Source organism: Mustelus asterias, chromosome 18 (genome assembly GCF_964213995.1).
Source record: "Mustelus asterias chromosome 18, sMusAst1.hap1.1, whole genome shotgun sequence".
In the NCBI taxonomy this organism is placed as follows: domain Eukaryota; kingdom Metazoa; phylum Chordata; class Chondrichthyes; order Carcharhiniformes; family Triakidae; genus Mustelus; species Mustelus asterias.
In genome coordinates, this window is record NC_135818.1 from 69,505,575 (window position 1) to 69,533,228 (window position 27,654).

A 27,654-nucleotide genomic window follows, 5' to 3' on the forward strand; every position below is an offset into this window, starting at 1 on the left:
AACCATAAGCCAGATTTTACCATAGGAGCCACCGTTCATTAGACTTGCCTATAGATCTTCTGTGGGGATTTGCAAGTCAAGTTGCTGTCTGTGGAACAGCCAAACAGCGTCCTACAGGGCACTTAGGACCCTTGAGAACAGGAAAAATAGCTCTATTTCTCCTTTTGCATATATGATTCAAGAATCGTTCATAACAGTGCTTATTGTGAAGTATCTGTCATGCTAATTAAAATCAGTTGCAGAATGCAAAATGAAGTGAAATTGAATTAAACGAAAGAGATAAAAGAGAATGAAAAAGTAAAAAAAAACGAAACTCCACGTTTGTAAAAGTTAATTTTCAATACCAGAGAGGTTATTTAGCGGTAATTAAGTATTTGGTGATAAAGAGAGGCCAGAACGAACAAGCCCTAAATTTCTGTGGTGAGTTCAGTCTGTATCCTCAACGATATACGTATACGAATATCATGCTGCTCAATACATTTGAATGTGAAGCTCGATGGTGAGATGCTAGACGAGCAACTTGACGTGGACAACAACTTCCAAATGTTCACGTATAACTGCGCATCTTTGCTCACTGTCTAATTTTCATGTAAATAATGGCGAATGTTAATAAACCTAACCATTATTTTTATAGCAAAGTCTGGGCCAATGCTTCACTCTGAATTTGCACCTGATCCAAATATTCCAATATACCAAATCCATTAATTTAATTAATTGCAAGAACAATGATTCCACATTTTAAATGCAGAAATCTTACAATTTTATTTTCATTGTGCTGTATCGCACTTTCTCTTAACCTATTCTAGAGGATCACACCTTGAACTGTGAAACATTTAGAGATAGAAATAGCTGCATTCGAGAGATTAAATGGATTTAATATCACAAATTAAAATTGGAATCCTGATCCAAACTTGCACTTTTTTCTGACAAACTACTAAGTTTATTAGGGCTGTTTTGACTTAATTTTGTTTCTTTTCTTTTAAACAGACTTGGGACAATCCATATTTTATACCACAACATGTTTGCTACCGTTCCTCAGTGATGACATTCTGAGTACTTTACCTTACACCATGATTTCCACCTTAGCAACATTTCCTCCATTTCTTCATAAGGATATCATTGAATATCTGAGCACATCTTTTCTCCCAATGGCAATATGTAAGTTTTTTTAGTGCTTTAGAAACACACATTTGCGAAGTTACACTATCTCTCTTTTTCTTCCTCTTTGTTTCTATGTATCAGTGTGGTTTTCTTGGTGTTAACACTTTTGCTACTTTTTCTTTGTGTCAGTGGCATAAATGGAAAAAGAGCCTGCTACAGTTGGAACGTGTTAACTTCTCAGAATATCTTTTCTTACTCTATTTTGTTTCAGTGTGATTAATGGCATTTCCTGTATACTTTTGATGTGTTTTGCTGACTTTTGTTTTTTTTTAATCTAACCAGTTCATCTCCCGTCGCATTGCTTGCGGATGGGTAACAGGAGGCTAGGTTTGGGCTGATAGAGAACAAAGAACGAGCTGGACTGTGAGAAAAAGAGAGTGGGGAGAAGAGTGAGCTAGCGTAGGAAAACTGGGGTTTGGACTGAGGAAACAGGCAAAGATACAGATTGATTCCTTTTACCACACAGTAACGGGAGCTGAAATAGCCCATTTCTGCAAGTTAAATTTAATTTGAAAGCCTAAAATGTGCAACATTTAAGAAGTGGCATGCTTTTGCCACATCAACCAACCTACACTTTGAACTACCTAGGCATGTTTAAACAAAGGCAGTTGTTTATCTTTTCTGATGGTGAGCATCTGGAACAAAAGTCTACACTAATTTATAACATAATTGGTGCATTTAATGCTGTTTGGATTGATTACTCCAGTTTCCTTCCACCATGACTGAAATGTAAGCTCACATCCCTCCAGATACGGTGATCTAGTGGCACAGTTGCCCCAATGAAAGGAGAGCACAGTTCGCCTTCTTTGAGGAGATGGATATGAAGCTGGAATGATACACATGCACGTGCACCCGCATGAATGCACACAATTGTTGCGCTGTACCTCCACAGAATTTGTGTACATGCCAGCTCCGCCATCACGTTAAAATGGGAAGGCATTTCTGGACCTGGAGGGAGTAGAGAGGTTGGAACTGGAAGGGAATGTAGTGGTTGAGTGCTAAGACAATTGCTGGGGCTGGGAGTAAACAGAGATGTAGTGGCCCAGGGCAGGAAGGTGTGGAGATTCTTAGACCTGGGGCTGTAGAATCAGAGTGGACAATCCTAACACTCAGTTTTTGTAAATAAATATAGTGATGATAACTCACATTTCAATTGGAAGTCTGATATTTTTCAAATGTTCTCTTTAGTGGGTTCATCTAAGCGAGAAGGTGTTCCACCTTATGTGAACTATTCTGCATCTTCAATGCTGATGATTGCTATGCAGTATACGACAAATCCAGGTATGTGCAAAACACCCTTCAGGTGAATATTGGGACATACAATTAGTGATTTAGAACAGTATTAACAGTATAGCTAAAGTAAAGTTGAAGATAAAGCTTAACCTTTGGGATTTCCTCCATTGTAGTTTGTTGACCATCTAATAAAATTGAATTGCAGTGACCTTCCCAGCAAGAATCTCATTAGTTTTCCCATTCGTGGGAACAACACTTAGAATTCTTTTGGGAGAATTCCACCTCAGGGCCTGCCCCTGCTGCCAGCAAGAATGGAGAATTTAGTGCTCAGCCAAAACTCCATTCACAACAGTGGGGCACCGGAGACTGCCAGCCACGGGTGAGGTTGGAAGTTTCCGGTGCTGGTCTTTTACTTGTGTCAAACACATCATTTTTCTTTTCTCAGCAAGCTCATCCATGATGTTCTTAAAGTCTTCAGCAGCTTCTCATAACTTCAGTGTGAGATTACATTTTAGAATATTTCTCAACACGGTCCATAATAACCTGCTGACAAGCAAATTATTTAAATAGGCAAGGAATAATTTTCACACAGGCATGTATGAGTGTGCGCAGGTCTTTGTCACCATTCAATCAATCAATACTTGACTTATAATAATAGAGAAAACACCTTTCATTAGCTCAAAAATAGATATTGCTAACAAAGAATATTTTGTAAATAATGCCAATAAAGTAGTTATTGACTTTCTTCATATCTAGAATTAATTTCATTATTTTAAGTATACACAGATCAAGTTCTATTGTGGTTAATCTCTGCTCAATTTTAACAAAATTATTGCTAATTTGATATTAAATGATGGATTCAATAAACCCTTATTTGAAACTATTTTTCACAGTGTACCATTGCCAGCTATTGGAAAGCCTTATGAAGTACAAGCAAGAAGTCTGGAAAGTGAGTAATTAAACAACAGCTATCATAATTGTTCTCTGTGATAGGAATGCCAAATTTATGAAAAATGTAAATAGTTTTTGTTTTTAAAGTTCATCTATTTGTTGTAATATATTTTAAGTTGTTTAACTGCTTCACAAATCCCAATTACCAACCTAAATAATAAACTTAAATTTGTTTCCTATTTTCAACATTTCACATCTGGAGTTCTTCCTTGGTGCAATGGCGGAAATAATTGGCGGGGGGGAATTTCGCAGGGCCTGCCCCCAATCGCGATTTGCGATGGTCCAGAGAAAGCGGGAAAGTCAGGGGGAAGTGGGTTTGGTGCCAGTCACCAAACCTGCTGTGACCCTCACAGGCTGAATTGCCAGCACTGATTAGGTTCCCAGCCAGACCGGACGGTAAACTGATATATATTTAAATACATCCATTTAAATGTCATTTGTGGGCTTGCAACCCGAGACAAATGACCCTTGCTATTCACCCTGTGGGACCAATCACCAGGCAAGACTGTTCTCTTCCTGTGGGGGAGCACTTCAGCAGTCACGGGCATTCAGCCTTGGATCTTCAGGTAAGCGTTCTCCAAGGCGGCCTTCACGACACACGACAGCGCAGAGTCGCTGAGCAGAAACTGATAGCCAAGTTCCGCACACATGAGGACGGCCTAAACCGGGATGTTGGATTTATGTCACATTATCAGTAACCCCCACAGCTTGCCTCCTGGGCTTGTAGAATCTCACTAGCTGTACTGTCTGGAGACAATACACATCTCTTTAACCTGTGTTGAATGCTCCCTCCACCCACATTGTCTGTACCTTTAAGACCTGGCTGGCTTTAGAGATTCGCATTCTAATTAGTATTCTGTAACTTGATTTCTGTGTCTGTGCACTGTTTGAGAGCAGATATCCATTCCATCTGACGAAGGAGCAGTGCTCCGAAAGCTTATGGTATTTGCTACCAAATAAACCTGTTGGACTTTAACCTGGTGTTGTGAGACTTCTTACTGTGCTTACCCCAGTCCAATGCCGGCATCTCCACATCAGGATCAATACTGGGCAGCCTTTGGTACAGGTCCTCAAGAACGAGGATCTGGCGCGTTGAACTTGCTGTCAGTCAGGAGTAGATGTCTACATTGTGGTGAGGGTCAATAGGATACTTGAGGTGCAGTCAACCATGAAGGGAATTCAAAATAAACACAGGTGGCTGGATACTGATAGAAAGCCTTTGATCTGACAACTGGATCTTTTACCAGGCATTTGAACTTGTTACAGATCAATTTTCTCATCCCACCCGCCACGGAAATCGTAACGGGTGGGACACTGAACATGCAAAGATCTGTTGCCCTCGAGCAGGATTTTGAGGTCTTGGGGGAGTGTGGCCGGAAAACACCGCCCTTCGAGAGTAATGGAGAGGGTTTGAACAATTTCTGCCTGACGGGAAGACACAGCAACTTCAAATTAAAGCTGCGCACATACACTGGGGCTGAGTACAGACTGGAAATGGCCTCCTCCCACGTGAAATTGATATCTCCTCTCTGTCAGAGGACTTCAGAGGCATCAGGCGTTATCTGCCGCTCTCTGATAGGGAGAGAGGAAAATCCCTGCTGCAGTAACTTAAAATCCTTCCATGTGACCAGGGACATGGAGGTTAAAGTGACTTGGCTACTTCAGAATTCGAACAACTGACAGGCAGGAATGCAGAAATTGATCACAGGGCTGCCTGAAATCACCATGCCTGGGGTGATCTTCAGGTCTGCCAGGGCTAGAAGGGCTGTCCAGTCTCTACGCCCCCACTAGGGCGGAGAGTGGCGAGGTCAACCCTTTTGGTGGCAAGGCCAACATTTATTGCCCATCTCTAATTGCCCATGAGAAGGTGCTGATGAAATGCCTTCTTGAACTACTGAAACATAGGTGGTGTAGGTAAGCATGGCTTCCATGTATGCATCTTACGAGCAGGTGCCTGCATTATGCACCTACGTCATCAGCCAAGTGGTCATTAGATAGCCTTGTTGCCTAATAACCAGCCTTTGGCTTAATGTAGTGGCTCAAATATAGCTCATACGGGTGGACAGATGAAGGTATCATGTCTATTGTCAAGTTACCAGGCATTGATCTGCACAATTCTCCACCCAATTTAACATACCAACCATCTGGATGTCAAGGGAGTGGAATTTCTTTTGATTCTGGTATAAAACAGAATTGGCAGGGGGTGTCCACAAAGTGATGGGTATGTAGGGAAAACCTGCAATCTCACTTTGTGTGCTTGTCTCTGGCAAGAGAGAATAAAGTATAGTTAATGCCAATTGAATAGAACATCTTATTGACCGTCCTTCTGCAACAGTGGGTGACAAACTATGGAATGATGCAAATATTTCCAGTTCCAGCTATCGTCTTGTTGTGTTCAAGTTGCAGGCCCCGGTGAGGTTGTTGGAGGCTAGGATGTGCAGGGGAGGGGAAACGTTGTGGTAGGGAGTGCAAATATCTTAGGTGGGCTTCCAATTAGCATAGGGGCATGAAAAGGATTTACCTGGCAGGCTGGACACTTGGCTTTCGGGAAAATTCCAATGGCGGTGGGATGAAACCCATAAATGACCATTAATTGGCCACCTAAGGGCCTTCATTGGCCCTGCGTGCGCAGGCTGCTTGATACCTCCTCTACCACTGATAAAATCATAACAGGTCAGGTTGGTGATGGACACTGCACCACTGTCATGGTGCCCAATTTTGCATCCTCTCCTGCCTTCCGGGCTTCCAAATTTCAGCCAATGTTCCTCGCTGTAGTTCAGGTCGGAGAATTACTTCCTGAACCCCTGGGTGGGCATGACCTCCTGCTGAGCACCTTTTCACTTCCTCCTCCTCCTTCCAGCAGCTGGTTCAGCTTTGTGTGACCAGATTCATTCTCCAAGTCATGCTGTATGCCAAGGGGAATGTCTACTAGTGCACCCATGTTTGGGAGCGACTAGTGTGTGCTGAAGCCTTGAAGTCAGCAATGTGTCCATTAGCACCTGCCACACCACTCCTTGAAGATTTTTTCAACTTGAAACAACTTTGTATAATTTTAGCAACAGGCAGAGAAAAGTCAACCAACAACATGCTGGAGGCAACTGATGAATTCTTTAAATAGCACCAGTGGAAAAGAGTCAGGGAGTCTTTACTGCTGCTGAGTGCTGTGTGAGGTTAAGAAAAGGCAGCAGCTGGAACGGTGAGCCACAAAATGGCACTGGTGGTATCGAGCCACTTTGCAAGCTGTTTGATGTATTGGTCTGCCTCCTCTTCATACATCCAGAGGGCTGCTCACTGTGCCCTCAAGGTCCTCACTAATATGGCATCCAGCTTGTTTTAAACCACAGTGTAAATGTGCCATTGTGGAGCTCTAAGGGGGCTAGAGAGTCCAATTTCCAGTCCCAGTGTTGCATTTCTGCCTGACATGAAATACTCCCAACAGTGCACATCACTTCATGAACATCTGTAATTTAAGTCTAAAAGGAAGCTATTTTGCATGCACCAGAGCTGTCCATTCTCAACTAATTTTGTACTTTTTCCCATGTCATTTAACTTTCTGTACTTCAAGTCCTTATGTTATCGCCCATTTAAAAATGTAGTCGATTTAACTTAAATTGCCACATAATTTATATTCAAATACCTCCTTATGTGAAAAACTATCCTTTAACCCCTCTACCTCATCATCCCTTTATGCTTCTAGTACTGATGCAAAGTTCATTCCTCCTTATTGATGCTTCATGGATCAGTAGAATTTTTTTGTTTAGCCTCGAACTCCCCCATAATTTGGAACACTACGATTAGATCTCGCCACATTTTTTCTGCACCAGTGAATGCAACCTTAACTATTTCCTTTCATAGAATCATTGAGTCCCTACAGTGCAGAAGGTGGCCATTCAGCCCATTGAGTCTGCACCAACTCTCCGACAGAGCATCTTACCCAGGCCCACCTCCCTGCCCTATCCTCGTAACCCCACATATTTACCCCGCTGATGCCCCTAATCTACACATCTTGGGGCACAAAAGGACAATTTACCATGGTCAATCCACCTAATCTGCACATCTTTGGACTGTGGGAGGAAACCCACCAGACATAGGGAGAAGGTGTAAACTCCACACAGACCGTCACCTAAGGCTGGAATCGAACTCAGGTCCCTGGCACTGTGAGCAGCAGTGTTTAACCACTGTGCCACTGTACCATTCAGGTATTATTCTCATGAATCTATTTTGTATCTAGCATTCACCGAACTGATCAAATTTGAAGCTCGAATTGGTGGATTTCTGTTCATGGAAACCTGACGTAAATGCCTGGCTACCTGATTCTGGAATTTTGCAGCTGTTCTATCAAGCCTACAGAGTGGTTCAAATGTACTGTTTTATCAATAAGGGATTCCTAGGTATTGTACAGCTTGCAGCAGATTATGCAACAAGGAAAGGAATCCGCGCCATTTTCAACCTTTTAAATTATAACTGAACATATCCGCCATTCTTAAATATTTTTCTGTACATTTCTATTGAGTGATGCATTGTGTCCTGGATGGATACTGATAAATGGAACAGGAATACCAACAGAGGCAGAGGTGATTGAATTGAAGTCAATAGAAATTACCGACCGGTGAGTCTAACCTCAGTGGTTGGTAAGCTGATGGAGAAGATCCTGAGGGACAGGATTTATGAGCATTTAGAGAGGTTTAGTATGCTCAAGAATACTCAGCACAGCTTTGTCAAAGGCAGATCGTGACTTACGAGCCTGGTGGAGTTCTTCGAAAATGTGACTAAACACATTGACGAAGGGAAAGCGGTAAGACTGGGCGGAGAAGTGGCAGATGGACTTCAACCCAGATAAATGCGTAGTGGTCCATTTTGGCAGGTCAAATGGGATGAAGGAGTACAATATTAAGGGAAAGATTCTTAGTACTGTAGAGGATCAGAAGGAACTTAGAGTCCTATGGACCCGGACCCCGAAATCGGCCCCGCAGGTGGAGGAGGTGGTTAAGAAGGCGTATGGTGTGCTGGCCTTTATCAATCGAGGGATTGAGTTTAGGAGTCCGGGGATAATGATACAACTATATAAGACCCTCGTCAGACCCCACTTGGAGTACTGTGCTCAGTTCTGGTCGCCTCATTACAGGAAGGATGTGGAAAAGATTGAAAGGGTGCAGAGGAGATTTACAAGGATGTTGGCTGGATTGAGTGGCATGCCTTATGAGGATAGGCTGAGGGAGCTCGGTCTTTTCTCCTTGGAGAGACGTAGGATGAGAGGAGACCTAATAGAGGTATATAAGATGTTGAGAGGCATAGATCGGGTGGACTCTCAGAGGCTTTTTCCCAGGGTGGAAATGGCTGCTACGAGAGGACACAGGTTTAAGGTGCTAGGGGGTAGGTACGGGGGAAATGTTAGGGGGAAGTTTTTCACTCAGAGGGTGGTGGGCGAGTGGAATCGGCTGCCGTCAGTGGTGGTGGAGGCAAACTCAATAGGGACTTTTAAGAGACTCCTGGATGAGTACATGGGACTTAATAGGATGGAGGGTTATAGGTAGGCCTAGAAGGTAGGGATATGTTCGGCACAACTTGTGGGGCCGAAGGGCCTGTTTGTGCTGTAGTTTTTCTATGTTTCTAGACAGAGTTGTCTTGGGATGCTTGAGTAATTACCACTTTTACTCATTGCTCTTCAGTCTGTAATCTTTTCAGTTCTTCCAATTAACCTGAATTGGAAAGTTTTCTTTAAATTAACACACTTAAAATTTGCAATCAAATATTTTCAGTCGGAAGGTTAAGTAGATCAGGAAAATACTCTAGATGATATTTTCTAATCTGTTGCATTGTTATGATCTTGGTAGTGACGAATAATTGTTTTTGTTAAATGAAGAAATACAAAATCCCAGTTACTTACTAAAAGAATGAAGCTACCGTTTAAAACAGAAGAATTTTTTTCTACTGGAGTCAAAACACTTGTTAGTTAATCACCTGTGCTCTAACCCAAAGTTGAATTTAGTTAAGCATGAATTAACAGGCAAGTTACAATGATTATTAACTATAAAGTTATATTTAATGGCAGATACAGCTAAGAAAGATCTTACAAATTGGCTCAGCGATCTACTCAATGTATAGGTCATCAAACACAGTCACAAAGTCATTCAAAACCTTGTCTGCCTCAATAAGAATTTCAGCTTCTCTTCTAGGATTCAGCCTGATCCCTCAGCTGACAGCAGTGTACAACCAACTCAAATATCATGACGTGGTTTTCAGCAAAGATGATACATACCGGCAGAACCTCCAACTCAATCTGGACAGCATATATTTACTAATGTTATTTTCAAGAAACAACTCAAGAACTCTGTATTTGCTTATTCTCAGCTTCTAGATCTAGCCTCTGCCTGTATTGGATGACAGGGCTAATCAATTTCTGCTAAGCTTGGATTGATCTGTGTCCTTTTATGTGTCCAAACCAGCTTTGGTCTCGCCAGAAGCTTTCGTTTCCAATCTCTTTCAGTTTCTATTTCGCTTTTTCAGTTACTGTTTTTCAATTTCCCTTTTCAATTAGGGTCTGAAATAAGATACAAGTTTTGCCACAGATTCCATTACAACATTTAGAGTCTCGGCATCGCTTCCTCTTTAATGGTGATTAGAAAACACTCTTGCCATTGAATTCTTGCTTTCATAAATATTCAATTCATAAGATGCTCCTGTGACCACTGCAGAGGATGCTATGAAGATCTGTAATAACAACTGAAAAAGCTGGAAATACTCAGCATGTCTGGCAGCATCTGAGAGAAACAGAGTTAATGGGCAGAATTTTACGACCTCCGGTTTTCCCACCGTTTTGCGGTGGGAAAATGTCATAAAATCAGGCACGATGTGACTAGCGGGAATGGCGCCCGTTTTCGCACACATTCCCATTTTACCAATAATACAAAAAATCGGCACAATTGGGAGTCCACCCAAAACGGGCGAAATGTCAATTTGCATTTTTTGGCATTCATCACAGTGTAATTAGCGAGCTTCATTCCCAATCGTCCCAGCTTACCTGCCTTAATGACTTCATTCGCTGCAGCCAGATCAGTCAGGAAAACACCTCATATATATCAGTCCCATTTAGGCACTTGAGTAGAGAGGGTGAGTGAGGAATGAAGCCTCTGCTTTCAAACTGCTTCGTGCTGCTCAGAGGGGACTGTTTTGTGGCGGCAATGTTGTGTTTTGGGTTGGGGGGGGAGCCTGTGTTTGTGTGTGTGTGTGGGGGGGGGGGGGGGGGGGTGAGGGGGCGGGGCTGCTGGTTGCTGTTGTTCACGGGGGACTCTCAGCATGGACCCGGCTCAGAGCACTGACGTTGGGTCTTAGTGCTGACTCTGGGTCCTAGTGCTGGCAGCAGCAAGCACTGTTGCTGGGGATGGGCTGGAAACTCTCTGAAGTGGCAGTGCTGCAGCCTCAGGACTTGTCAAGCAGCACTGTCTGTGGCCACTACTGCATGAGTTCTGGGTATGTGTTTGTGAGCGTGGTGGGGCGGGGGGTGGGGGGTGGGGGGGCTTGGACCTTGAGGGCCTAGCCAGCTTCCAGGTGTCAGGGATGTATCCATGACAACCTCTTCATCCTGCTGCCCCTGAGATGCTGCGGTGTCAGGAAGGGGGCAATCAGAAGGTGTAGCCATAGCTGTAGTCTCCTGGGTGTAAGGTCCTGGCATGGGCTCGAGCCCTTCCTCCTCCCTTGGGGTTCCCATGGGCCCCTGGGTCACCCCATGGGATGGCGATGCTTCTGTAGTAAGCTCCAGAAGCTCTGGCGTCACCTGGCTTGCCAGTCCTGGAGGATCACCTGCGTTCTTGCCATGGTGGTCGAGCCCTCTGTGTTAGCCCTCTGTGTTGGGGGCCACCTGTCAATGGCAGCAGCAAGTGCCTTCTGAGACTGGACCACGCTTAGCTATGACCCTCTGTGACTGGGCTATGTTCTCAAGGGCTACCGCCATAGCCCGCTGTGTCTCGGTGCTGACCCGCTGGGTCTCCTGCAAGCTCGCGAGCCTCTCAGCCATGGGCCACAGAATCTCAAGAAGCCTGATGAGGCCCTCAGCTGTGGCCTGCTGTGACTGTGCCATGGCCCTCTGGGACTCCACCGTGGCTGCTGTGACTCGGCCATCGCTTGGAGCGTGCCACTCATGTGAGGACTTCCTGCCCCAGGCTTTCTACCGCGGATGTCCCCTTGCAGTGTTGGCTGAGAACCATGCATGACAGGCAATAGCTGGCCTGCCTGAAAGCTTTGAGATTCCTCCCAACAGCCTCGTAATCGGTCCAGTGTTGCTGTCAGCCCTCTTGCATTCCATGGCTCTGTTGCTGCATCTCCAATAGCTGAGGGAGAAGTGATCACAGAGGCCCAGCATGTAGCCTGGGGCTAGATGAGTCCTCGCCTCTGGCAGGCCCTCACATGCCAGAGGTCTCGGACGTTCCCTCCTCCACCCGATGTACATCAGCAGATGTGTTGTGCACTCCAGAGAGTGACCCAGATGCCTCACCACTAACTTGACCCACTGATGTGAGAGTCTCTGGGATGGTGAGTTGTGAGGTGGAAGCTGATGCAAAACTGGTGTCGGCCTCGGAGGTCCTTTCATATGCTTCCTCTGAGGAATCTTCCGAGCTGTCAGGGGCAGGATGGGTGGGAGCAGCAGTGGGGGCCACGATGCCAGATGGCCCAGGCGCGTCGAGGTCTCTTCCTGTAACACAGGACACAAGGTTAAGTGCAAGGGAGGGAGAGGAATCTGGGCTGCATGCAACTTACTTGAGATTTCTCCAACAAGTGGAGGATTGGCAGGTGCTCACTTCTATGTTCCAGCCCGACCATGCTGTTGCTGATGATCCGCATCCCCTCCTTTCCTGCAAGCTCCAGTGCCCGCTCCTCAAAGGGGGTGAGGACCCGGATCTCTGTGTTTGCCCTCTCCCGGCGATTATGGGAATTCTCCTCCTGTGGGGACAGAAGGAGCCATATAAAATCTGATGGCATGAGCCCTGCAGGATTTCAGGGCGTGGCCCTCAGAGGACAAGGGATGTGATACCCTTGGGGGCGGAGAAGGGAGGTGCTTGGGAGGGGTCAGAGGCTGAAAGCCTGCTGAGGGTGGGGGGATCTGGGGGTCAATTAGGGGGAAGATGCTAGATGAGGTTAAACACTTATCCTTGTTGCTTGGATTAGGTCATTCAGTTTTTTGCAGCACTGCTTCCTGGTTCTCCTGGCCAGTATCCTGGCACTAACACATGCTGCTACCACCTCCCAGGCTGTGTTTCCATCCCTTCCTCTGGGACAGCATCCTGCTGGGGTGAAGAGGGTGTCCTGCCTTGCCTCTACCACCTCCAGTAACCTGGCCAGATCAGTTTCTGAAAAATGGGGAGCTGTCTTCCTGGAGGCCATTTCTACCTACACTGCCTGCCTGTCTGTCCATCCTAGGGGTTTTTATGGAGCTGTCCCTTGTTAGGGCAGACCAGCAGCAGGCAGTTTGGGTGAGTCACACACCCGTTAGAGCATTCCAGCAATTTTAATGCAGTTTGCCTTGTTACCACGAGGGGAAGCCAAGTCAGTACTTGCAGTTGCGCTGATGGGGAGGGGGGAGGGGATTTGTGCCAGTGTGATGATCGGGGACAGGGTAGAGAGAGGGCCATGACAGTCAGCTGTCAGGACTAGGGGGGGTGATGAGGGGGCCTTATGGGGGGGTGAGTGTGGGGTCGGTGGGTAAGGGGGTCAGTAATGTTGGGGGGGGTCTCCGATATTCATGAGGGGGAGAAGGAGGCTGTACGTGGCCCGGGGTGGGGGTTCTGTCAACAGATCTGTTTTTTTGAACTGCTTTTCCTGCGCATGCGCAGTTTGTGGCTCTGATTTGAGCTGCAGGCTGTCTGGTGAATTAAGCCCCACCCAATGCCTCTGGCGGCTAGAAACGGTCTAGCCCATATTTTCAAAGATGAGTGCATCTGATTGGGCTTGAAAACTCGCCCGAAAAATGGATCAGGAACTCTCCTGTTTTCACGCTAGCTGGAAACTTGGAATCAATCTCCTAAAATTCCGCCCAATGTTTTCAAGTTCATAACCTTTTTATCAGAACTGTGCTTTGTGGGTGTCTTTGAGTTGCAGCAATGATTGTGGATGTGGCTATGAGTACTGACAAACTGGCTCAACAATTTAATGTAAAGGACATGTACATCCATTAATGATTAAAAATTCAATGAAGGACTCAACTCATTACTAACAGAGCAATTAGAGAATATAGACAGTTTGGCTGTCCAGCCGGTCCCATATCACCAACAACCCCTGTTGCCCCTCAGCTCTAATCTTTATAAACTTTATAAGGTTATGTGTCTCATTGTTCAGCATTTTGAATTGAATTGAATTAGTTTGAGGTTGCTGCTTAGTAAAGTTGACCAAAATCATAAATGCTAATGCACTCCTAGACCAAACTTTAATCCTGACTCTCAGTCAAGTTTCTCGAACGAAGAATGGGGGTGGTGGGGCTGTATATCAAAACTGGATGTCTGGGCGCTGCAGTACATTCAGGAGGTGCTGAAAAAAACCTGCAGAGCCAAAGAGAAAAAGATAATTTTGAGCTGACAGCAACTGTTTTTTAAAAATCATGAATGCAATTAAAATGATTATATATGTCAAAAAGAGAGCTGTTAAATTAATTATTGGTGCATGGCACCTCTAGCTGCATTTAGCTTGACTGCAAACTGAACAAAATTAGCTTGATTTCTTTCATGTAAGTAATTAAGTGCAATAAATGGTTAAAACATATTATTTCAGTCATTGTTCTCTTTGTAGTTGATGTTTTAGATGTATGTAGTTCATACAATTCTAACAGAAATAATTAGTGCAGTATGTAATTGCCTTATATAATTACAGTGATGCTGGTAAAAATATGGGCGTGCAAAGATTTTGCAAAATAAAGACGTTTTTTTCTATGTTGCTTTAGGATTTGTTGTATGTGATTGCGTATGGCCCCTCTCAAGTTAAGCCTCCAGCCGTCCAAATGCTTTTTCACTACTGGCCCAATTTAAAGCCACCAGGTGCTATCTGTGAATATAGGGGACTTCAGTATACAGGTAATTTTGAAGACAATGTGTATTTAAATGTAACTCAATGTATTCTATTTAGTAGATCTAGTTTGCTGCTTTAAAATTAATTTATGTATTTCGGATGACTCATAACTGGAAGGTGCAACAAAGTAGCAAGGCCGCTGAATTGTTGCTTTGACTTTGCTCTTCCAGAGCATCCTTGCTACTGATGTAGACAGCTAAGCAAAATTGCCAGCCCACTATGAAATCTCACATAGCAATTATGAGCTCAAACTCATCACCTTCCCATGGAAGATGATTGACAGAAATTGCATTATCTTATGTTTTATATAATTTAGTTTTATTTTGTTTATGGATAAACATTGGCTTTTTATATTTAGTAAGAGTTTTTACTCATGGGATGTGGGCATTGATGCAACCCATGCACAGCTTTTATTGCCTATCCCTAATTGCCCTTGAATAGATGGTGGTGAGGCACCATCTTACTGTGCTGCAGCCCATGTGGTGTAGGTATGCTTGCAGTGTTGTTTGGGACGATATTTCAGGATCTTGATTTGGGGACAGTGAAAGAATAGCAATGTATTTCAGATCAGGATGATGTGTGACTTAGAGGGGAACTTGCAGGTGGTGATGTTCCCACGCACCTGCTGCCTTTGTCTTTCTAGGCAATGGAGGTCAAGGGATTTGTAAAGTGCTGTCGAAGGAGCCTTGTGGAGGTGCTTCAGTGCACTTTGTATATATGATCTTCATCAACCTGGCCATGTTGAAAATTGCCCAGGTATGTCCTGTACATAAGAAATAGGACAAATCTAACTTGGCCAATTACCGTCCAAACAGTCAACTCGATCAATAATAAAATGATGGAAGCGGTCATTAACAGTGCTATCAAGCGGCACTTGCTTAGCAATAACCCGCTCATTGCTGCCCAGGTTAGGCTCTGCCAGGGCCACTCATTTCCTGACCTCATAAAAGCCTCGGTTCAAACATGGACATCACTGAAATGACTATATGATGACATCAACCAGTTCCATCCCACCATCAGACTCACCATGGACTACTCTCCGGAATCGGTTGCATTCTTGGACACACGCATCTCCATCAAGGATGGTCACCTCAACACTTCACTGTACCGCAAGCCCACAGATAACTTCACGATGCTCCACTTCTCCAGCTTCCGCCCTAAACACGTTAAAGAAGCCATACCTACGGACAAGCCCTCTGTATACACAGGATCTGTTCAGATGAGGAGGATCGCAACAGACACCTCCAGACATTGAAAGATGCCCTCATAAGTACAGGATATGGCGCTCGATTCATCGATCGACAGTTCCGACGTGCCACAGCGAAAAACCGCACCGATCTCCTCAGAAGACAAACACGGGGCATGGCGGACAGAGTACCCTTCGTCGTCCAGTACTTCCCCGGAGTGGAGAAGCTACGACATCTTCTCCGGAGCCTTCAACATGTCATCAATGAAGACGAACTTCTCGCCAAGGCCATCCCCACACCCTCACTTCTTGCCTTCAAACAACCGCACAACCTCAAACAGACCATTGTCCGCAGCAAACTACCCAGCCTTCAGGAGGACAGTGACCACGACACCACACAACCCTGTCACAGCAACCTCTGCAAGACGTGTCGGATCATCGACACGGATGCCATCATCTCATGTGAGAACACCATCCACCAGGTACACATTACATACTCTTGCAACTCGGCCAATGTTGTCCACCTGATACGCTGCAGGAAAGGATGTCCCAAGGCATGGTACATTGGGGAGACCATGCAGATGCTACGACAACGGGTGAATGAACACTGCTCGACAATCACCAGGCAAGAGTGCTCTCTTCCTGTTGGGGAACACTTCAGCAGTCATGGGCATTCAGCCTCTGATCATCAGGTAAGCATTCTCCAAGGCGGCCTTCACGACACATGACAACGCAAAATCACTGAGCAGAAACTGACAGCCAAGTTCTGCACACATGAGGACGGCCTCAACCGGGATCTTGGGTCCATGTCGCACTATCTGTAACCCCCACAACTTGCTTGGGCTTGCAAAATGTCACTAACTGTTCTGGCTGGAGATGATTCACATCTCTTTAACCTGTGCTTAACCCTCTCTCCACTCACATTGTCTGTACCTTGAAGACTTGATTACCTGTAAAGACTCGCATTCCGACCATTATCTTGTAAATTGAGTTTGTATCTATATATGCCCTGTTTGTGAACACAACTCCCACTCACCTGATGAAGGGGCAGTGCTCCGAAAGCTTGTGGCTTGTGCTACCAAATAAACCTGTTGCACTTTAACCTGGTGTTGTGAGACTTCTTACTGTGCTTACCCCAGCCGGCATCTCCACATCATGGCTAAGTCAAAATCCAGGGACCCCATTCCCCAACAGCAATGTGGGTGTATCTACAGCACATGGACTCCAGCGATCCAAGCAGCTCACCATCATCTTCTCAAGGACAATCAGGGATGGGCAATAAATTCTGGTCTAGCCAGTGAGACCCAGATCCCCTGAGTGAATTTTTAAAAACCCATTGCTGTCTGCTGTACGCTCAGTCTGTTCCTCATTTTATGTGAAATTAATTTTTTTTGGCTGAAGCCTGTTTTCTGTGATGGTGTGGACTTTAGAAGGAGGCTGAGATGGAGCATCTGCTTCTGTCTGAAGATGATTGCAAACACTTAAGCTCTGCCTTCTGCCCTCACGGTGGCTCCTCTTTCATTAAGAATGGGAATAGTCGTGGAGTCCCATTGGTCGTTTAATTGAAAAACCTGCCACATGAATTTGCCCTCCAGGGAACTAAGGAAATTCCATCAAAGAATCTAGAGGCTCAGCTGGTCGAAGCCATTTTTAAATATGGAATTACCATAACTATTTAAAATTAAAACAAATCAAACACAGAAATATCTGTTTCTGTCAAAAGTGCAACTTGACTACTTATCAGTTAAGAATATTGCATCATTTGTCAAAAAAGCAGCAAAATAGAGGTTAGCCACAATTATCAGTTGTGTCTTTTTGCATCTAATAGTTTTCATCTTTCCTCCAGCATGGAATCCAATTCACTGTCAACACATCGAATGCCAGAATGCAATCAACAAGCCTGCTGTGAAGGTATTGTGAGTTCTTCCATTTATCAGAGATAAATTGTTGTCATTGTTGGGGTGGTCATTTTTCAGAGTGCGTTGCTACCATTTTCTGAAACATGTCTGATTCAGTGCCTGGTAAAGCAGACTGCATGCGCCATGTAGAATCTGCCTGACTCTCATTCACATTCCAGACTGTTACAGTGACTAGAGGTTCGACAACAAAACGACATGGATAAAAAATTAAATGTAAGGACAGAGAGTTGTGAGGTTGCAGAATGCACAGGTAGAATTCCGATTGAAGTTTGTGAATATTTTGTAAATCAGCAACAGATGGGTGGTTGAATGAAATGGGAATAAAGTAATATAGGAACTGTGTTGGCACATGGGATCAAGACCACTCATTACATAGAGAGTGAACAGCTCGTTTCTGGTTTGGCAGAGACACTGACCCTGATATTCAGTAGGGCAGGATTTCCAACCTCCAGGTTGGAGTTCTGGCCGCCCAGGTGTTGTGAAGTTTTGACTCCACAGAATGCATGTTTTTTTTTTAGCAGGTTCCCCACATGGAAGCCAGTTATCTTAACAGGCTTGGAACCCTGTTGAAGGGAAATGCCATATCAAAGGCCCTGGAGATGTTGCCTGAAGATCAGAAGGCGCAGTGGGTGGGTGTAGAGCAATTTGGAGGGTCGGAAGGGATCGGAGGAGATTGGAGACATATTGGGAAAGAGATGAGTAGGGGGAATAGCGTGGCTGGTGGTGATTGTGGGGAGAGGGTACCCGATGGGTTGGACACATGTTGAGTGCGGGGAGAGGGACGGGTTATTGGATCATCGTGGGAAGCGGTCTGATCATGGAAAGTATGTAGGTTAATATTGTGGCTACAGGAAGCACTCTTTCATGCATCTATTTATATGTGTAGGTATTCAGCTCCTTTTTGGGGTGGCATGGTAGCACAGTGGTTAGCACTGCTGCCTCACAGTGCCAAGGACCCGGGTTCAATTCCCAGCTTGGGTCACTGTCTGTGTGGAGTTTGCACATTCTCCCCGTGTCTGCTTGGGTTTCCTCCGGGTGCTCCGGTTTCCTCCCACAAATCCAAAGACGTGCTGGTTAAGTACATTGGCTATGCTAAATTCTCCCTCAGTGTACCCAAACAGGTGCCAGAGTGTGGCGACTAGGGGATTTTCACAGTAACTTCATGTGTGAATGTAAGCCTACTTGTGTCTAATAAATAAACTTGGTTAAATGAGTGACAATGAGGTAAAATAGCTTTTTAAATGTAGCATGCAGAAGAAAATATGTATTGTTGTATTGATACCACTTTAATTGATTTGAAGTTAATTCTTAAGGCTTTCTTCATGAAGGCGAAATAAATCTGGAGGGAGTGCTTTCAATATATATTCAATAAAATGGCTGTTCCATTGGAGAGGGTATGATGAAGGCTTAAAATGACAACTTTCCATGGGAGAGGAAAGCGACTCAAAGTTATCTTCCACGTGTTTTTCAGTGTTTGACATAAATAAAAGACACTGAAATTTCTCTTTCTGGGTTTGCTTTTCTTATTTATTGCAGTCAACCCACACTTCTGTTTGATTCTGCTTTTTGTTCCTTGGGGCTCAGCGATTGAGGTATAACAATGATGAAGGTGACACTCACTTATCAAGCCTTAAACCAGTTGCAATCAAGCATGTGTCAGAGAAATACGGGCGATTCTCCCAAAAAAGTTCTAAATGCTGAATTCATGGGAAAACTGATGTAAATCATGATTGTTTTTTCAGTGGGAATTCACACTCTGTGCAATGTAGAGGTCACAATCGGGAATATAATTAAAAGCTTGTAGGTGGGGTGGTGGGGGATGGAGGGTGGCTATTCACGCCAGAGGCTGACAGTTCTGGGCCTCTGTCCAGGCGCAGTGGCTCCGAACTGTCAGCCTGCAGTTTGCTGGTCAGCTCAATCGCTGGCCAGCCTGGGACCCTTGCAGTGCTGCCCCTCCCCAACCCCCCTATGGCCCGATCGTGGCTCCCCCCATCCATTGGTGGGTCAGCCCTGACCCCCCCCGTCCCCCGTCCCCGTGCACCACAATTGCCAGCCCCCCCACCCCCAGCAGTGACAATCCCCCCCCCCACAGACCCCATCCCCCGGCAGACCCACCCCCCCACTCCCATGGGAGGCAGACCTCCCAGGCCAGGCCCGATCGCTGGCCTCCCTCCAGTCCCGATCGATCCCCATGCAGAGTGGCAGCGGGACCCCCACCCTGACAGATTGCCCCCTAGCCTCCGCCCCCAGCATGCCCCGTGCCTTGGCACTGCCCGATGCCTGGTGGACAATGCCAGGATGCCCCCTGGGCTTGGGCACTTTGTCCCTTGGGCAGTGCCAGGGCGCACGGGCTGGCACTGCCAGGGTGCCCATGCCCATTGGGCATCCACCACCCGCCCCGCCTGATCCGCTCAGGGGCCCCAATTGCCCCCTTCACTCTAGTGCGGCAGGATGGGAGAATCACCCCCATAAATGTCTCTGTACTTTTGCTATACATTGAGCAGTGCTTCTCGATCGTAGAATGGAGCAAAACATATATGCTCCTGACCATCTCTGTCCCCGTACCTTTCATGAATAATTGTTTCAAATTGATGTTTAGTTTACAAGCAGTTGTCTATTAAGAATTGGTTTATGACAATCTAAACAACTCCACTTTTAGTCTAAATGGCAATTAAAATGTTGTGCATGATTATTTTAGCTGCCATCAATTTTGATCTTCTTGTCCAATTGTTTTAATTCCTAGAGCGTTGTTTTAGTATTATATCATTTAAATCACTTCTGGTTTTAACATATACAAGGAATGAAGCAAAACCAGACATTTGTATTCAAACATTTTACAATTTTGAGTTTGAACTGGTCTTTTTTATTTGAAAAGTTAGCTAAACAACCAGCTACTGGGAAGTGTTTAACTTATCAAGTTTGCTTTTCCTTCTATCAAAATACTTCATGTGGCTGCTCAATAACAACAGTAAACATTGGTCTTTATGTAATGTTCTGATGTCACATGATGCTTCACAGGAGTATTATCAGGCAAGATTTGACACCGAGCTATATAAGGAGATATTAGGATAGGTGACTAAAGTTTGGTCAAAAAGGTTTTAAAAAGCTTCTTAAAGGAGGTGCGTATGACAGAGAGGTTTAGGGAACAAATTCCAAAGCTTGGGACATAGGCAACTAAAGGCATGGCCACAAAAGGAAAGATGAAGGAAGTTGGGGGTACGCAATGTTTAGCACCATTATAAACTCCTCAGATCATAGAATCATAGAATTCCTACAAAGCAGAAGGAGGCCATTCGGCCCATCGAGTCTGCACCGACCACAATCCCACCCAGACCCTATTCCCGGAACTGCACATATTTACCCTGCTAATCAAGTTGACTAGGGTCAACTTAGCATGGCCAATCAACCTAATCCACACATCTTTGGACTGTGGGAAGAAACCGGAGCACCCGGAGGAAACCCACGCAGACGTGGGGAGAATGTGCAGACTCCGCACAGACAGTGACCCAAGGCCGGAATTGAACCTGGGTCCCTGGCGCTGTGAGGCAGCAGTGCCAACCACCGTGCCACCCATACTGAGCCAGTCCATGCCCAAATGCAGCAAGACCTGGACAATATCCAGAATTGGACTGACTGTAACACAAGTAAGAAGTCTCACAACACCAGGTTAAAGTCCAACAGGTTTATTTGGTAGCAAATACCATAAGCTTTCAGAGCAGAGCTCCTTCGTCAGATGGAGTGGATATCCACTCCATCTGACGAAGGAGCTCTGCTCCGAAAGCTTATGGTATTTGCTAGCAAATAAACCTGTTGGACTTTAACCTGGTGTTGTGAGACTTCTTACTGTGCTTACCCCAGTCCAACGCCGGCATCTCCACATCATGTAACACAAGTGCCAGGCAATGGCCATCTCCAACAAGAGAAAATCTAACCAGATAATCTAACCATCACCCTTGACCTTCCATGGCATTACTATCACTGAATCCCCCATTATCAACATCCTGGGGGGGGTGAGGGAAGGGGTGGGGGGGGGGGGGGGGCAGGCGGGTGTTACCATTGTATAGAAACTCAGCTTGCCCAACCATATGAATATTGTGGCCACAAAAGCTGGTCAGAGGCTTGGAATCCTGTGGCGAGTGACTCACTTCCTGACTCCCCAAAGCCTGTCCATAATCTATAATGAAGATAATTTTAAGGTATAATGGTGAGTTCTGATGAACATTTAGTCTAGTGTGATACCCCAAATTATAGATTTTCTATAATTTTTTCTTTTGAAGATGTGCATAGATCCATCCATCTCTGTGGCATTAGGTGAGAAGCCACCTCCTTTATACCTTTGTGAAGAATGCAGTCAAAAGATCGCAGGGTGAGTGCAGTTTAAATAATTAATACTGGTAACACCACACAACCCAACTATGGTACACATTGCTAAACATTTGAGGATAAGTGTGAGAAGCATTAACATCTGCAGCAAACTTTACATGAAACTCTTCTGTGGTCCCTATTATTTTATAAAATAAAGCATTGGCCTAATTAAATATTTGCTATTAATCAGCCCAATGTGTAATAATAAACTGCCAGATTGTCAACGCAAGTACAGAAACTCAGTGTGATCAATCGTTTCTTAAATATGGTCATGATTGTTGTTAATTGCAATGCTTAAATGAAGTTAATTGAATATATTTAAAGAGCATGTCTTCCTTTTTCAGTTTGAGATGATGATTTCTACACAAAATGTGAACCCATCCCTCTGTATTTTCGGATCCTGTTGGTTTGCTGTTATTTCCAGGTGTTTCTGTTCATATTTTAAACTTCTGATTTTTTTTTTCCAGAATACAAGGCGAATGGCTAATTGATGTGCTGCTACCACAAGGTGAGTCCTGGATTGAAAATACTTGTTTAGCTCTTCAGTAGGGTGTGGTTTATCGCTACCATTTTGCAGATGAAATGCAACATTTTTATTTGTGCACTTCATTTTAGAACAAACCACGGTGTGAGGGAGTGGTAAGACAGAAAAATACACAGCATGAATCTGAGATTTTATTTCTTTCGAGAAAGATATGCAAGAAAAATAATGGTTTGGGTCGTTCTTTTTTGTTGGGTATGTGCACAGAAGCTATTGCAGGGAGCACAATAAGTTGCCAATAATGGCCGGAATACTCCCATCCCGCCCGCCACTAGAATTTTAGCGGGCGGGTTGCGGACAATATGAAACCCCATTTCCAGCTTTTAGATCAGAGCGGCTGGAGAATTCCGCCCAATAATTTGGAAAGCTTCAGACACCAAATTTAGTTTGATATTATTGTTCACTCTATATTCCCTGCACAGAAAGAGTGGCTGATCTTTGGCAGATAAAAATTTAACTTAAAAACATTGGGGGCGATTCTCCCATCCTGCTGCCCTAATTTTTCAGTGCAGCGGGCCGGGAGACTCGAGCGGCGACCGATTCGCGCTGGGCGTCCGGGCCTCTGCGCGACTCCCAGCCCTAAGATTTTTGGCGTGGACGGAACCACGCTGAAAATCAGCGTAATGGACATTACCATGCATTTATATACCTTAGCATGTTATTAGCGGGTGCGTGACTAGAATCACCGTCCCCGCTAGCGTCTCTCACCCCCCCCTCCCCTCCCCCCTCCCACCCTCTCTGGCGTGACGTTATGCTGGCAGGGTTTACAACTGCTGTATAAAAGTTGGCTGTTGGCGTGGCAGCGTTGAACAGGAGTAAAGAGGTAAGTCTTATGGGGCTGCAGGCCCCGGAGTGCAGTGGAGGTTGGAGGCAGGGCCTGGGAACTTTCTGCTTGCTGTGGGGCACTTCCTGGAGAGCTGGAAGTGCTGTCCTCAAGTCCAGCAATGTTCCATGTAGTCTTTGTAGGATGGCGTGTTGTCCTTCACTGACTGCTGGTGTTGCTGCTGTCTTCAGCCATTGGACTGTTTCATTGGGGTGGGGTCCTTTACTGAGTGCCGGTTTGCTGAGAGACTGGACTGACTGCTGGGGTTTTAGGAAGGTGAGGGAACTGCACCATGTGCTGCTTGAGGGCTAATCAGTTCAGGCAGCTGGTGCTCCAAGCAGGGGTGCATGCACCCTGCAGTGAGTGGGAACCCATCTTGTGATAATTAGGAGTCTGTCCCTGGCCCTATGTCCCTGACCTGCAGCACATGCCTGGAAAGGAATGCTCTAGTTGCAGTTATGGCAGTGGCTCAAGGGATCACAGTGGCCATACCTGCACACCAACCTGCATTCTGTCCCTGCCTGTAGTGTTAACGATTCCAGTGGCAGGCAACCTAATCAAGTGATACATGGCACCACAGATTGTGTTGTGTTGCCAGCATCAACAAGTGGGGATATTGGTCCCTGTGAGGAATGGGGGTGGTGGTGCTGGGGTAGATGCAAGCAATGACATGTATCTATCAATCTCTCTCTCTCTAACCCCCACCATGCAGAATGGTGGTGGCTGAAAAGGAGGAGGCGGCAGCTCAGGAGGTGGAGGGTGTAGGGAGGCCACACCAGGAACAGCCCCTCGGGAAGGAGGGCAGGGGGCTGCCGCTGTTGGCCAGGAGGTGGGAGAACAGTCTCCTGAAAGGGTGGCCAGGAGAAGGAGGATGCAGAGGCCTAGGCAGTACTAGACCAGGACATCTTTCGAGGGGCTGTTGGAGGTCATGTGCTGTGGTCGGCTCCGCCTATCCAAGGACACAACCTGGCATCTGTGTGAGGTGCTTGCACCTGAGGGGAGGGATGGCCACCTGCTCCCAGTAGAGGTTAAGTTGAATGTGGCCTTAACTTCTGCGCAACAGGTTCATTTCAGGCTCCCAGTGGCGGCATGTGTGGGATCTCAAAGGCCTCAGTCCACAGATGTGTTCACCAGGTGACAGATGTCTTGTTCGCCCAGGCAGGCCAATACATCCACTTTGATATTGGGCAGGGTCAGCAGGAGGCCTGGGCTGCAGGCTTCGCCGCTTTTGCTGGGATGCCCCATGTCCAGTGGGCACTGGATGGGACACGCATTGCCCTGCGGTCTCTGTGAGGTGAGGGGCAACGATTCATCAACCAAAAGAGGTTCCATTCTCAATGTACAAATCGTTTGCGAGCACCGGATGATCATCACGTAGGTCTGAGCATGCCACCCAGGGAGTGTCCATGACAGCTATGTGCTGAAGCAATCGGACATTCCTGGGCTCTTTGAAGACCAGCCCGTTGAGGTCATGGCTGATGACGCCAGTGTGGAGGCTCGAGACCAAGGTGGAGACCCGCTACAATGAGGCCCATGCTGCCACCTACTCCATGGCAGAGCGTTGCATGTACTCTGAGCAGGCCTATGCAACACTCTACTACGGACCAGATGGCAACGTCTGGGGGTTGCTGGGGAAAGTAGGGCAGGCGGTGTAAAACATTTGGCCAAGGCGCTGGTATCATGCAGCACAGCAGTCTGTGCCTCGATGTGTGGGATTGGGGAGCACTCAGCTCTGTGGGGGGAGAATCAGAGACAGATTAGTCACAACTGTGAGGTTAAAATAACATTTAATTATGCTCAACATTTTCCAAAACTTCCAAAGGCTGACTACTGCTGACCTTCACCCATGCTCTCATGGAATCTACAGTGCAGAAGGAGACCATTTGGCCCATCGAGCCTGCACCGACAACCCACCCAGGTCCCATCCCGTGTAAGCCCACATGTTTACCCTCCTAATCCCCCTGAAACTAAGGAGCAATTTATCATGGCCTATCAACCTAACCCGCACATCTCTCTTAGTGACCCTGCAACTTTCTAATTTTGTGCAGCCTACTGCTTCGCCTAGGTGCTCCCCCAGGATGCACATCGGAGGTGGAGGTGTTCAGCTGTGATCCACGTCCCGTTGCCTGTGATGCCCTTGGCAGCCGTCCTCTGGGTGGCCGAAATCTGCTGGGCCCCGGCCGACTTGTGAATGATACTGATGTTTCTGTGCCACCCTGTTCATCGAACTGGCTCTGAGATGCCCCGGTATGAGGAAGGGCAGAAATCGGAAGATCTCTCAACATCCAGAGTCTCCTGGGTGGGAGGCCTTGGCATGGGCTCTAGCCCTTCCTTCTCCCTCGGGGTGCCCATAGGCCCCAGGGACATTCCTTGGGATGCCAGGGTAGCTGGACTGAGCTCCAGAAGCTCTGGTGTCACCTGGCTCTGCCACATCTTGGAGGCCCAGATGTATTTGCCCCATGGTCTGTGACCCCTCAGCCCTGGCCCTCTGCGACTCGGCCGAGCTCTGGAGCCCCTCTGCTACAGCATTCTATGAACGAGCCAGGTTCTGGAGCCCCTCAGCATTAGCCTTCTGAGACTGGGTTAAATTGTCGGGGCTCACAGACACAGTCTGCTGTGTCTCCAGAATCCCAGCGAAAGCACCTGCCATGGCCAGCTGAACATCCATGGCCATGGACCAATGTGCCTCCAGGATGCTGGTGACACCCTCGGCCGTGGCCCGCTGTGTCTCCAAGATGGCCTGGAGCCCATTATCTATGAGGCCAGGTCCCTGTGCCAGACTTTCCATTGCGGATGCCACCTTGCAGTGTTGGCTTGGTTATCACGCTGTGCTGACACCACCTTCTGCGACAGCACTCTGTTTGACTCCTCTAAACAGCCTTGCAGTCGCAGCATGGTTGCTGACAGCCCATCCACAACTCCCCGGGTTTTCTGATGCATCCCCACCAGCTTGGGGACCAATGAACCCTGAAGCCCGGCACTTGGCTTGCGGCTAGCTGAATCCTCACCTCCGGCAGCCTTCTGTGTGCCTGAGCCCTCGGATGTGCCCGCCTCCACCCGGTTGTGCATCAGCGGCTGTGATGTGCTCACCAGTAAGTGACCCAGAAGCCTCAGCACTAGCATGACGCACTGTGGTGATAGTCTCCGTGTTGGTTGGTTGTGTTGTTGATGCCTGTGCCGATTCACTGGTGCTGTCCTCGGCGGATTCTTCAGGGCCCCCCTCCGAGGTGTTGGCTGAGGTATCCAGTGGGCTATCTTCAGGAGCAGAAGGGTGGGCGCCAATGCCAGAAGGGCCTGGTGCATCAGGGTTGAGCACTATAAAAAAGAGCACACATTAGAGGAAGGGAGGGAAAAACAGCCGCACAGCTTGGCACTTACTTCAAAGAAGACTTAGGAATAGGGTTCAGCTGATGCTCGCTTGCATGCCGAACTGGCCAGTGACCATTCGAGGCACGTTCCCTCCTGCTCCAGGGCACGCTGCTCATACACTGAGTATCCGCAGCTTTGGGACACCCCCACCAGTCTTCTCCCTTTCATGGCAGTTGTGCGCGCTTGTCTCCTGTGGGGACATAAGGGGGATTGAAAGCATGATGCATGGAAGGACATGGGGTGCAATGTGTGTCGGGGTTGGGGACCTTGTCATGGCCGTTTCTGGAAAATGGGTCCACACTAGGGTGGGGCTGATTGGGGGGGAGGTGGGGTGGGGGGGGGCAAGGGGGGGCTTAGAGTCAGTACTGAGGCGGGGAGGGGGGGCATTGGTGGCTGCCCTTGAGGTGAATGGGGATGTTTTGACATTGTAGGCACAGCACATGTACAGATTTCAGAATGGGATGCACTCTCACCCTTGCAGCCCGGAGAAGGTCATTCATTTTCTTGCGACACCACTGACCAAGGGGTCAGTGCCCTGGCATCCACAGACAATGCCACCGTCTCCCAAAACGCGCTTGCTGCGTGACCCCTTGGGTGACGGTCCTGAGTGGGGTAGAGCAGCTGGCACCTCTCTTCCACCTCATGTAGCAGGCGGGCCTGCTCACTCTCCACAAATCTCAGTGCACTTTTCTTTGGGGCCATCTTCCTATCGTGACTGGCTGTGTGTCCATAATTGCAGCTTGTGTACAGCTCTGGCTTGTTAAAGGAATTCAGGCGCAGTCACTTTGGACCATTTATGGGCCCATTAGGTAAATTTCCTTGAGAATAATGTACAGGTAACCTGGTTTCAATAGAGGGTGAGCCATCTCCGCAGGTGCTGATTGGGTGAACTCAACAAGGTATTGTGTGGGGAGGGATTGGGGGCGGGGGGTGGTGGGAGCGGTACATTGCTCGGGGCGCTCACTCTACAAGGTACTGTGTCTGGCGGGGGAGGGGTTCTCACGAGGGGAAATGCTCACAGGCAGGGGGTGTGTTTGGCAGTGCAGTGCTCTGT

At 46.8% G+C, this 27,654-nt stretch overlaps 1 protein-coding gene across 1 annotated transcript in view; it reads left to right on the forward strand.

Moving 5' to 3' along the window:
* Positions 1-1,055: 1,055 nt before the first annotated feature.
* unc79 (unc-79 homolog, NALCN channel complex subunit) overlaps positions 1,056-27,654 on the forward strand; it is a 152,604-nt gene continuing 126,005 nt past the window's right edge. Inside the window, exons 1-7 of the mRNA XM_078233206.1 lie at positions 1,056-1,158; positions 2,350-2,442; positions 3,288-3,343; positions 14,273-14,402; positions 17,430-17,494; positions 21,780-21,868; positions 22,335-22,375. Coding sequence (XP_078089332.1) covers positions 1,071-1,158; positions 2,350-2,442; positions 3,288-3,343; positions 14,273-14,402; positions 17,430-17,494; positions 21,780-21,868; positions 22,335-22,375 — 562 coding nt within the window. The 5' untranslated portion in view covers positions 1,056-1,070. The remainder of the gene's footprint in view (positions 1,159-2,349; positions 2,443-3,287; positions 3,344-14,272; positions 14,403-17,429; positions 17,495-21,779; positions 21,869-22,334; positions 22,376-27,654) is intronic.